At 37.4% G+C, this 13,581-nt stretch overlaps 1 protein-coding gene across 1 annotated transcript in view; it reads right to left on the bottom strand.

The window, feature by feature from the left end:
• The window catches only part of PRTFDC1 (phosphoribosyl transferase domain containing 1), a 48,506-nt gene that overhangs the window by 15,383 nt on the left and 19,542 nt on the right, over positions 1-13,581 (bottom strand). Inside the window, exon 4 of the mRNA XM_014946131.1 lies at positions 5,577-5,642. Coding sequence (XP_014801617.1) covers positions 5,577-5,642 — 66 coding nt within the window. The remainder of the gene's footprint in view (positions 1-5,576; positions 5,643-13,581) is intronic.

The following is a 13,581-nucleotide window of genomic DNA, read 5'->3' as shown; positions in this document are numbered from 1 at the left end:
TAGAAAAGGTCATGAATGTCTGATTTTAATCTTTTCTGCTGGGCTGACCCGCATCTTATGGCATTCCTGAAAGGACAGATATCATATATCAAAAATGTTACGTTTTTAGAGAGTTTGGTCAGTGTCAGCTGCTGATGGGAGCAACTTAGTGCATTGAGAGTCTACACACACAGCCTCCAGCTACTTAAAAGTTGTAAAACTAGCTCATATCTCCAAGAGTTAACAGAGTGGAGGACATAATGAAGAGCATGAGGGTACACTCTCACTGTTTTGGTTTTTGTTCTTGCTGTTTTGTTCTTTGAGAGCATTGTGTTGAAAGCTGTACATATCCATGTTCTGCTTGCAGCCATCTTTACAGCACGCTTCTGCTGTGCATAAGAAGCAGAGCAAATTATCGAGCTAAAGGTAATGTAGGAACGGATCACTATTCTCTTACTTATAATTTCCTGATCATCTGGAATTGGAAGAGGATTTTCTGGACACAGAAATTATCAACAGAATTATAAACACGTACGACGTAGAAGCCGGCAGACAGTGGGGGAGCAGAGCCCATGTGAAAAATGGGACAGGAAGGCTGGGAAGTTTTATTTGAACTTTCCTTCCTCCAGAACAACAACAACAAAAAGACAATGCTGATGAACAGTAGAAGAGATTACCTAAGAAGGAAGTGCAAAGAAAGGCGATTGACTTTGGGGAAGAAAAAAAAATAGCGTCTTTCACTGTGGAAAATGCAGTTAAGGATGGCAACTGTCAGAAGAGTAGACAGCATAAAATCTAATTAAGAAAAAGCACTTAGATGGCAGTTAAGTAGAGGTACTGAGGATGTGGAATGCTTCAAGGCACATAAAATCAACCTTTGAAAAGATGAAAAAGGCGAGGCAGCGCATCTGATAGGAATACAGTAAGATGTAGAGATAAGTGGGGGAGACATGACTATCGCAGAAGTGTATGTGGATTTTGCGTACCTCCACTGTCATATAAATAGTCACTCATGCACATAATGTTCTAAAGAGAACACCATTATTTTTTTCTGCAAATTTATGGGCATTATTCCAGAAAGGAATGCATACAGGGAGCACAACACTAGTCAAGGCAGTGAATACTGAAGGAGAGAAAAAATGGCAAATATAGAACCAGCATAATTCTGAGAAACAAACTTGGAATGGTGAAGGAGAAGATAATATGTATTTTAAATCTGAAGAATAAAAATTTGTGTTACATAGTTGCCACATCTATGCTTTATTAAATACTGAAATGTTAACTTATTTAGGAGAATGCTAGAGAAACAGGCCTCAGAATTGTTGTTAGAACCTAAGACATGTAGAGAAAATTGGTCAGTAAAATACGAGAATAAATGAGAGGCATAAGAAAAGAAAGTGAGATTGCATTATGTTCCTGGAACATCTTCCCATATGGCAAGTGGGGCAGGAAAACAGTAGACAGTAGATAAATTGATTTAGGTGATACATATCAAGAAAGTTTGGTGATTTTATAGCACAAATCCTGCCAGAAGGAAGTGAGGAGTGTTGCATGGTGGATACCTTCCTCTGAGTGAAACCTGTTTTTGATAAGAGCTGATCAGTTATTTTAGGAGAGCATCAGAGTAGTAGTAGCTCAAACTAACACAATGAAGCACAGAGAGAATATAAGCATGCACTTTCTTTTTTTCTTGATCATTATTTGTTACCTTCTACACTTCTCTGACAATGCCCAAACCACCAGCTGTCAACAAGATGTACTTAATATGAACAAGGGGAATAGCTCCTCATAAAGAACATAAGCATTGATCCATATGACAGACAGATGGAATATCAGAAATCACTGGCTCCATAATTGTATCATACTAACTACATAACTACTTTGTTTTAATTAGAAATTAACCTAACAAATAAGAATGATTAATTTTGTTCACATTCTATGTTATGTAGAAATAGTGATAAAGACAAAAATATATGGATCTAATTTTTACATCAAATACATTATACTACTGTAATAAGAATTTGCAATTGCAAAATTATATAAACTCTGAGTTTATGATTTTGTCTAACCTCTCATTTGCAAGGAGACGAGTCAAAATGGTATAAGTGCTTTTTTGAGAGGTTACGGGACATATTACATACGCAGTGATATAAAGAATGATTCCTGTCAGTAGAGACTTGGACTATGTAACCAGCTCCAAAGCTCTTGGGACAAAATATACATCCGTACAAGAGGCAAATGGCAGTGATAACTCACACTCTGGCACAGCTGAACCTACTGAAGCTTCTAGATGTTTTAAAATTTACTTTGTTTAAATGCCAAAAGTACTTTAAAATATGTTAAAAATTTTTACAGTATTATACAGTATGATTACAGTATTAATACTAAATAAGGTTATATAATTTCTTCTTTCACCTCATCTACATAAATTTTCATCGACATCTTGCTTTGAAACAATGCCTCTAGTTTTCTCCCCATTTTCAAAATTTATTCCTCTTTACAAACATTAATGATAATTTTTGCCCAAAGGAGCAAAAAAAGCTCTAAAGCTTTTTTTTTCAGCTTTAAAGTAATTGAGAACTAAGCAGCTACTTAACTAAAAAATCAGCTACTGAGACATTTTATGTTCACCACTTACATCACAAAAGGAGAGATTTTGAAATTAGATTTCTTTCTGCATAGAAATGAATAGCTACAAAGCATTAGAGTCTTAAGCTATATCAGGACTCATTCTTCAAGTACCTTTTTTAATGATTCTTGTCATGGAAATCATTCTGTGAAGATTCACTCTGTGACCTTCTTCACAGAAGACGAATTCCAAATTGGGGATGATTTTCTTCAGGTAGCACTTTGGGTCTGTATGCTAACTCTCCTCTCTCAGAATATTTCTCTTTTTCGTGGTTTGGGTCATTATACATTTTTCCCAGGCTTATAATGTTTTTATAAACAAAAGCATTCTGTATAGAAGTACAGAGGAGATATTCTTCCTTCTGAAGAGCTATTATCCTTAACAGCCTCTTTTTAATTAGCTTTTAAAATTTCTTGCTTTCTTTAAGCTTCCTCAGAAAAAACATTGTTATAGAACAGCACGTTCATGAATATACTCAGTAATCTTTTTTTCCAATAATAAGTAACACATGGAAAATGACTTAGTTATTCACTAAGATTATAGGTTAGCTGAGGTTCCAGGTATTATTACTTAATGAAGAGCACTTTAAGATAAAAATCTCAGACTCTTTTGCCTGCAGATTTCAAAACTCTCTATGTTATTGAAGCTTTTGAACTTTGCAGAAACTTAATGGAACTTACACTCTGAACCCATGCTGGCACTTCTGAAAACACCCTCCACGATCACTAAGTAAATGGGACTTAACTTGGCATATTAAATTTTCAATATAATTACAACCTTTTCTTATTAAGTATTCCAAGCAGACAGAAGAAGCACCCAGGCAGCCTAAAAGCAGGAAAGTTGAATTCTATCTGCAAGTATTCCACTAATTCTTTCAGTGACAGAATGGTTACTAGAGCCAGCAGTTTTAAAAGCCAGCAGCTAAACTAAGGTACTAAAAAACACTTCAAGGAAAGGTTTACATTGACTGTAGGAGGCTCTGAATCAGTCTACAAATGGCTGATTAGTAAAATGTGCTGAATACTTGCACTAATTGCCTAAGTCAACAACAGATGGAGGAGTTGGCATCCATGGACATAAGGCCAACTCCTTCATATATCCAACTTTAGATGTGTAGGTATGAACATTTGAGCTCCAGCTTTGCATCCCAGCTTTTCAATCAATAAAATAAGTCTTAAGGAAACCCCAGTCTCACGTGTTACAGTGAAAATGCTGTTTAATTATTCATACATTGGCTGTGTCACAGACAACCACACATGCAAAGAGCCGCCAAACATGCCTTGCCTTTAGCAAGTCTGCTCCCCTGGCAGTCCCAGCCCTCCCTTCCTGCTCTGCTTCAGCCTCTCCACACCCAGCTTCCAGCTCTGGGATCCCCTCCTCATCAGCAGCCTCCTTTGTTCCCAAACCAGCTCCTTCCCACCTACCCGAGATCCCAGCCTCCTTCCCAGCGACCTCAAACTACATTGCTGTTCAGTCTTCTCCCCAGCTGCCTCCTGGGCTCCCAACAGCCACATTTTATGTCCTGTTCCATCCCCGGAAACAGGAGGACCATGCCAATGAAAAACAGGTCACCAGGATTTTCAGGATAAGACAATTTACTTCATCTTTGGAAAGAGCAGAACTACTTGGGGTGAAATTTTCCATCTCTCTCATACACATGTGGACACGCACAACAGTCCTGTGCGAAAAAATAATGTTTTGACCCAGTGAATTCAAATGATATTAGAAGGATTATATCTGGAAAAGATATTAATAACTGGAACTACTCATGGAGAAAATTTGGAATTGGAAGGTGGGGAAGGGGATCTGGGTTTGGAAGCTTAGAAAGTGTTTGGACTATCTGGGAAAGAGATATGTTAGGTAAGATGAACAGGTGCACTGCCAGGCCTGCCTGTGAGGTAGAGAAACATGCAAAATCATCATAGAAGAACAGGTAGCTCCAGTGTTTGACTACAGGTAAGTAGCAAATTAATATTTTCCAAGAACATGATTAATGCTGTAGTGATAATTTAGAAACAAACACCCAGAAGCAGTATTTAGAAGTGCAAATTGAGGACATATGTATCAATAAAATATTCTGAATGTAGCAGCATTTTTTTCATTTAAGTTCTAGTTGCATCAGAACCTATTTAATATTAATGAAATATTTAAAGTTCAGTTTGTCTCTTCTTTTTCTTGTGTGTTATAGTACAACAAAACAAATGAGTTTGCTAGTGCTACATTTGAGCGCTTTGAAGAAGCCGGTATTACTTAGTGCCAGCTAATAAAAGAGTAACTGCATGTACAGTGCAAATAACAGGATAGGTATTATGTTGCCTTAATGCATAAGTAAAGAACCCATTTCTGACCATTTTCCACATAGAACATTTACCTAATGAAATCAGCCTTCCTTCCTCTTCAAAGTTCTGCTTTGTATTACCACGGTTGGATGAAAATAGCCTTTTCACTGACTCAGACCACTCTCTCTCATTACCACCATGATCAAACATAGTGCAAGGCAAATTCAGCCATACAGTCATAAAAAAAAAATCCCATTCGACTACCTGAGTGAAAAGTTCCACAACTGAACTTTGTACAGGAGGCAAAACTGCATTAAACTCCTCATATGCTGAATTCAACAGGGATACTCAACATGCAGTTTGCTTGCATGCACCCAACAAGGGCAGAAAAAACAAGGCTCCATGACATAAAGAAGCTCAGGAGAAGCATTCCAGTACAAATTTTGCCCACAATCTCACTGATGGCATGTGTATAACTCTGGGGAAACCCCTACACTGGGACAGAGGAGCTACATTCTGGCCTTTTTGGGCATCTGCAATCTGAAAGCAATGGTATTAGAGCAATTTAATAGAGATTAATAAATTTGATTCCAATATTAGTATCTGACAATCCATGTGCAAAATTACATAGCTTTTCTGAAGTGTTTTTAGTGGATGTATTTTCTTTCTTAAATTTAAAATCAACAAACCTTCCCAGTCAGCTTTGAAAGATCATCTCCTCCCATTATCTGCATATCTTGCATAGACTGGTCATTCTGAAAAAAGAAAGACAAAACTTTGAACTTGATATAACTATATAAAATAGAAATAGAAACATGGTAACTTTTTTTGGATCTTTCACAGTCTTGATTACCAATATTTTCTAATGCTTGTTAGTATCGGTGTATGACAAAACCCGCTCTCGCTTGTTCCTGTGGCTTCTATCATCTCCTGGTTGTATTTAAGTTAACATCAAGCTCCAGCCTTTACTAAACAAGAAAAGGTTGCCTCTTTCTTTTTAAAATACACAATGCTCCCTTGGTTGCTGTTTCTTAATATGACAAGTGTTGAGTACTTGTCCCTTTCACAGCGGGAAGACAGGCAGATCTCAACACTTGACCAAACACCTGTAAGCACTTTCTTTTTTTGGAAGAGTCTTTAGAAACAAGACCAAATGTGTTTACATCTGTCACTCTTACAGAAAACTGAGCTAATTTTGAAGACGTTCACTCAGTATTTTTTTTTTGGGGGGGGGGACAAAAGTTTTGAAAAATTATCACTTGTTATCAAGCCTAGTTTCAGTGTGCCATACAGTTCTAAGAGTTTTGCTTTTGCTTTTTCATCTAACTCAAAGATAATATCCTTGAGTTCAATTCTGTAAAATAAAATACTGCCAATACGGTTAAACAAAATGCAACAAAATAGTAAGTTTCGATTTTCCTACTAGAAAAGGTATTTTAAAAAAATAAATCAGTAAAACAACTTCTTTTGATAAATTTGTTTTACAGACATTTCTAGTTGAAATTCATTCTGATAGAAAATTCTCAACCAGCTCTAGTTCAAATTCATTATCAGCAGCACCCAAAGTGAAGATCACATAAGGCAGACATACGGTAGCCCTACTTTTACAGGAAGACAAAGAGGCCTTAAAGAAAGTAGCAAATTAAAAAATATACAGTCAATGGCCAGGCTATATGACCTTTCCAGACAAAGCAAGAGCAAAACTAAGTATAGTTGATGTGGTTTATTTGCCAAATTAGTGCATGTGCTAATCTAATCCCCCTAGCCATAGGAAGACAGCACTAGTCCAATTTTAATAATAGCTGCAGCACCACAACATGACACTGTAGTTTACCAGTAACATCAGGAATTATCATTACAAACAACTGACAGAAATACTTGAATACTTTGCTTTTATTTCATAAATCTGGTGCTCTGAAGTCAAATGTTTTTCCACGAATAAATAATGAGACAGCAGGACTTAGAAGGCGGGTGCTTTTTTCTGGGCTAAGGAGTTTACAGCTCTTCTTCCTCCCCTCAAAAAGCACCACGCGCCTGCCACGCTGTGCGGGTGGAAACCACATCTGCCCACGCTCACACACCAGGTGGCAAAAGTCCAGGGACTTCCAAGGCACCTTTGCAGGCAGTTGATCCCCAGCAGCCTGACATCTCCAGGAACTGATCATGGTCCCCGTGGGAATGGATTGTCTACATTAATACAGCCTTCCTGAGTAACTGTAAGTAAAGGTTGCAAAATTGCCCAGATGACAATTTCTCCAGGTTTGCACACTGCAGATGCACCCTTTTACTTAGACTCCACTCCCCCAAAAAATCTCACACTACAGCTTTGTTAAGAGGTTCTTAGCAATCATTGCCTTAAAAGACAGGTTTTAGACCTGCCTTCACTTTTTCTCCACCGGATCTAGGAGCTTTAGATCCTTTTCATGCTGCTCTGATTTGTTTCCTGGGAAACAGAGCTAAAGCAGGAATGAAGGTTACATCCCATATGTCTTCTAATATGAGTTTCAACCTCTCTTTTATTTTTGTAAGAAAAACAGAAAGAAAAAAAAACAACAAAGCAAACAACTGATTCTACAGAATATTATTTTAAAACTAAATAAAAAGTAGAGATAGAGAAGATTTTATGTTCAGGCTTAAAAGCATAAGCCTTTTATTGTAGAGCAAGACAGGTCACTCTTCAAAAGCCAGGGACATATTCAGGTCAAGACTATGAAAGGCAGATAGTTTCTAATATCTGTCATGGCACACGTAACCAAGGCAGTGGCAATTTTGTTTTTCATTTCCAAATAAGAAAGACTGGAATTTGAAGCAACCAACACGCAGGAATTACTGAAGGGGCAGTTTGCCTATGGTTGCTAGTTTAAAAAGAGGCAGGGGGTGGGGGGGGGGAAGAAAAGTGAGCAGCAATGATTAATGAATTTATTTATTTTTAACTAAAAAAAATCTCTTTTAGCGGTCTTCACAGCAGCACTGTTTCCTTTGCATTTGGTATTTCTGGCTCCAGCTGAAAGGAAGATGCTGAAATAGCATCTTCACTGCTGGCAAGCAGTTAAGCAAACACAAAAGCCATTGAGAGCCAAGGGATCAGAGCATCCTGTCAATCTGCGCATTCACACACTGGCTGTTGTGACACAACTGCACACAATTATGAAAACCCTCATGTTCTGACTGAAGAATGATTTCTGTCAGAGGACAGGGTTGAGTATTCACCGTGCCTAAGAAACATATATAAAAATGCAGCTCAGAATCCCCCAGCTAAGGTGCTTTCAAGAAATTTAAAGAAATTACTTGCATCACGCACTAGAGATATTCTATTGAAAAAAAAAAATTCAGGTTATTGATTTTAATGTCATTTTAACTATAACTCTATGTTCATCAATTAACTCATACTGTAAAATACACACCTGCCAAACAGCAGGATTCAATACCACGATGTCACATTACTGTAATCATAATGTTCATATAGATAACGTGCACACTATGGTTGCCATAGGAACCTCTCAATGCTTTTTTCTGAATTCTCAGTTTATAATCTCAAAATAACACTGCACTAAATGTTAAGTATAAAGTACAATAAATGTCAGGGAAGGAAAAAAAAATGGTACTGTTTCATTCAGTACCAATTACTGTCAATTCAGAACTGTTTGTTTAATTTTCATGGTCTCAAGTCATTCAGAGCTCCTTTTTTCCTTTGGGAGTTGTTCCATGCCTTAACAAAACTGATAAGATTGAGTCTCTAGGACTTCTTATAAATGCAGAGGCATGAATTAAAGGTTCCCTTTCCATCTCCCAAAGTTCCTCAATACTTGCTTTATAACATCCCTAAACCCTATCAACACTATTTTTGCTGTTAAATGCTTGACATATGAAAATAATGTCCCAGATAGAGACATATCAAAATCACACTATATTTTGGTTAATGCAGCACAACATTTATTGCAACTGTTTCTAACAAGACATGATGCATTTTGTCTCATTGCAAGCTATATTTAATACTGCATTTCTGATTTTTTTCCTGTGTTTAATAAATCTGCATTTTCCAGGATAAATCTCAATTTCTTTAGTTTTACTTGCCGTGTTGTGCTTTTTCACCTGTTCCTCTTTGTTTTATAATTTTATTTCATTCAGACCTTGTCAATATACATCTTCAGATCCTATGAATACTTGATGAATGAAAGTAAGAATGTTGCTGCTTCCACCTCTATTTTTCATGGCACACAAGATAAAACTTTGACTTTCTATGTTGATTGGAAGTATAGATATTCAAATTCCATCTATACTAAGTCATGTCTTTTGAACTGGGTGGGGCACAGAATTATTACATCTCTTCTACATCTCCTGAGATCAACACTTGGACATAGTTCAAGTTACAAGTGAAATGAGTTGGGTGGTCTCAGGAAAATTTATTATAAACAGCATTGCTCATCTGAAAATTGCACCAAACTGTGAACATCTGTTACTCTTCTAAGGAAACAGAATCTGGAGTACATTAATACTGAGCTCACTGCAACAACCATGGCAAAAAAAGAAGCTCTAACATAACAGTTTTAATGCACAGCTAAATTATGAAATATGGACACCAGGTCATTAGCACGCATTTAGTTACTATAGTCTGCACAGTTCATATGGAATTTCTTGAAAAAATGTGATTACCTTTTTCCTCACAAATTCATCATGAAAACTCTTAACAAAGAAGGATGTGACCATTGGACCTGTTCTGCTTTGCTTTCTGCCATTTGGGTGACACAGCAGATCCACCAACCTCTCTCACTTTGCTCCATCCCATCTCCTACAACTGGGTTTTCCAGGAAGGTTTTGACAAAAAAGAAGTGATTGACAGACCATCACTTTCAGTTATCCCTTGGAACTTCAAGCCATTGAATGCAGAGCGTCTCTAAGGCTTCTCTTACCATCTCTAATGGCCAAGCAAAATGATTAGGAGAGAATTATTGCCTGTGAGGTTTCTAACTGTGACTGACCCACAATTGGCAGAGCTTGAAAAGCAAGAGTCAAGCACCAAATCAGCACTAGTTTTGGTGCAACATCCACTAAACCAGAGCAGAGTTCAGTTTCCACATTTACTTTGGCCTCACCTTTTCATTTTGCATTAAGACTGCATGGGATCTATGCTGCTTCTGTTCTCATAGGGTGACCCACGACCTTGAAATGCCTTCATTAAAGACAGGATAATTCTGGTCCTAATTTAGGTATCTCGAAGTTGAGATATCAAAATGTACACATCCTGGGCTCCCTTCATAATCAATGGAGAAAATGAGATAAATCATGTAAATCACCTGTTTTAATATATGGGATATCTACAGCAAATAACTTACACCTAGACACCTAACTGTAAGCAAACTGAAATTAGGTGAGATGAATCCCAGCTTAAGAGATGAGATCAATATTTTCTTCCTAAAAACCTCACTGAGCATACAGTAAAGAAAATCTAAGACTTTGAAACATCACATGGACACAACTGACTTATGAAATGGATATATGTTTTCAGATCTATGGCTACAATACACTGCTGCAGTAGAAGTTGAAATGACAGAAACCCCAAGCAGAACTGTACACTCTGGCACACAAATTAACACATATTACAGATACATGTTTCAGTTGAGAAAAAACATAATACTCAGATGAAAGCAAAGCAGATATGACAAGAAATTACTTTCAAGTTAATATCTTTCAAAAAAGAAAACAGAGAAGCAATGTCTGTCACACAACTTTTAAAAAGAAAATTATTCATTCTATGTGACTTAGCTGTAGCAAACTGATTCATAATACAACCAAGATTTCTGCCTTTAAAAAAATAGCATTGCATAAATTAATTGCAGGTATTGGCAGAGTTTAGATAGATGTATCTGCAAGACTTCTGCTTTGAAATGATACACTCTTCAATAATTATAATATCTTTTGCTACACAACCGTGCTCTACCATCTCAGTCACGAACATAATAATTAAAATGAAAATGTTGATGTTCCAGTTTGGATGTTGACACTCTAGCATGAAACTTCCTTGCTTTGCAGCCTGCCTCCTGAGAAGTACTTCAATATAGGAATATTCTGGTTGGGGAAGTGTCAGTATGGCATCTACATCATAATCATGTTAACCTATTTTGACTACTAGGTAAAGCCAAACTGACATACAAAGTATAGGCTATGAAATTATTCTCAGTATATCAGCAGAAGTAAGAACATCTGTGGAGTGGTAATGCATAAGATGCTGTACTTAGAAGCAACACACACTTGAACTGATACCATTTTGGGTTTCTTCTCTAAAGAACAACCAAGAGCTAAGAGCAAAAGACCTCAAGAGCGTAGGTCAGAACACGGAAAACCATTTTGGGTTTCTTCTCTAAAGAACAACAAACAGCTAAGAACAAAAGACCTCAAGAGCAGAATGTCATGGTTTTCATAGCAGGCAACAAGATGGACTATCCTGGCTTAAGTAGCAACATTCAGAAGACAACTAGTAAGTACTGTTAAGCTAGAGACTTGTGCAAATGAGGGAATTGTATGGATCTGTGCCCAGTAAAGACTGGAAATCCCTTTCCCAGAACCAAATATATACCAAATGGCAGAGAGCAACCTCCGTGGCACACCCACATGCACAACAATCAAGCGCCAGGTCACTGCTGTATTTGCAGGAGGGGCTTTGAACACCTTGTGAACAAGTCAACAACGCGGAGCCAACTAGAACTCAAACACAGAAAACAGGCATATACCCACTGTCAGGACATCACCTGTCCCACAGGGACAGTAAAGGTACATTTGCACTGAAACACTGATGGTTTCATATATCTCTGTTAGCTTTAAAGTTGAGACTACAAGGCTTCCTGAGCTGCTTAGTAGCCATGCGACTGACTATCATTGGGTGACACAGCAGATCCACCAACCTCTCTCACTTTGCTCCATCCCATCTCCTACAACTGGGTTTTCCAGGAAGGTTTTGACAAAAAAGAAGTGATTGACAGACCATCACTTTCAGTTATCCCTTGGAACTTCAAGCCATTGAATGCAGAGCGTCTCTAAGGCTTCTCTTACCATCTCTAATGGCCAAGCAAAATGATTAGGAGAGAATTATTGCCTGTGAGGTTTCTAACTGTGACTGACCCACAATTGGCAGAGCTTGAAAAGCAAGAGTCAAGCACCAAATCAGCACTAGTTTTGGTGCAACATCCACTAAACCAGAGCAGAGTTCAGTTTCCACATTTACTTTGGCCTCACCTTTTCATTTTGCATTAAGACTGCATGGGATCTATGCTGCTTCTGTTCTCATAGGGTGACCCACGACCTTGAAATGCCTTCATTAAAGACAGGATAATTCTGGTCCTAATTTAGGTATCTCGAAGTTGAGATATCAAAATGTACACATCCTGGGCTCCCTTCATAATCAATGGAGAAAATGAGATAAATCATGTAAATCACCTGTTTTAATATATGGGATATCTACAGCAAATAACTTACACCTAGACACCTAACTGTAAGCAAACTGAAATTAGGTGAGATGAATCCCAGCTTAAGAGATGAGATCAATATTTTCTTCCTAAAAATCTCACTGAGCATACAGTAAAGAAAATCTAAGACTTTGAAACATCACATGGACACAACTGACTTATGAAATGGATATATGTTTTCAGATCTATGGCTACAATACACTGCTGCAGTAGAAGTTGAAATGACAGAAACCCCAAGCAGAACTGTACACTCTGGCACACAAATTAACACATATTACAGATACATGTTTCAGTTGAGAAAAAACATAATACTCAGATGAAAGCAAAGCAGATATGACAAGAAATTACTTTCAAGTTAATATCTTTCAAAAAAGAAAACAGAGAAGCAATGTCTGTCACACAACTTTTAAAAAGAAAATTATTCATTCTATGTGACTTAGCTGTAGCAAACTGATTCATAATACAACCAAGATTTCTGCCTTTAAAAAAATAGCATTGCATAAATTAATTGCAGGTATTGGCAGAGTTTAGATAGATGTATCTGCAAGACTTCTGCTTTGAAATGATACACTCTTCAATAATTATAATATCTTTTGCTACACAACCGTGCTCTACCATCTCAGTCACGAACATAATAATTAAAATGAAAATGTTGATGTTCCAGTTTGGATGTTGACACTCTAGCATGAAACTTCCTTGCTTTGCAGCCTGCCTCCTGAGAAGTACTTCAATATAGGAATATTCTGGTTGGGGAAGTGTCAGTATGGCATCTACATCATAATCATGTTAACCTATTTTGACTACTAGGTAAAGCCAAACTGACATACAAAGTATAGGCTATGAAATTATTCTCAGTATATCAGCAGAAGTAAGAACATCTGTGGAGTGGTAATGCATAAGATGCTGTACTTAGAAGCAACACACACTTGAACTGATACCATTTTGGGTTTCTTCTCTAAAGAACAACCAAGAGCTAAGAGCAAAAGACCTCAAGAGCGTAGGTCAGAACACGGAAAGTCATGGTTTTCATAGCAGGCAACAAGATGGACTATCCTGGCTTAAGTAGCAACATTCAGAGGACAACTAGTAAGTACTGTTAAGCTAGAGACTTGTGCAAATCAGTGGGAACTGTATGGATCTGTTCCCAGTAAAGACTGGAAATCCCTTCCCCAGAACCAAATATATACCAAATGGCAGAGAGCAACCTCCGTGGCACACCCACATGCACAACAAT

The sequence above is a fragment of the Calidris pugnax genome, unplaced genomic scaffold, assembly GCF_001431845.1.
Source record: "Calidris pugnax isolate Ruff unplaced genomic scaffold, ASM143184v1 scaffold19, whole genome shotgun sequence".
NCBI classification, from domain to species: Eukaryota; Metazoa; Chordata; class Aves; order Charadriiformes; family Scolopacidae; genus Calidris; species Calidris pugnax.
The sequence above is the reverse complement of the archived record's forward strand: the minus strand, read 5'-3'. Positions and strand labels throughout refer to the sequence as shown.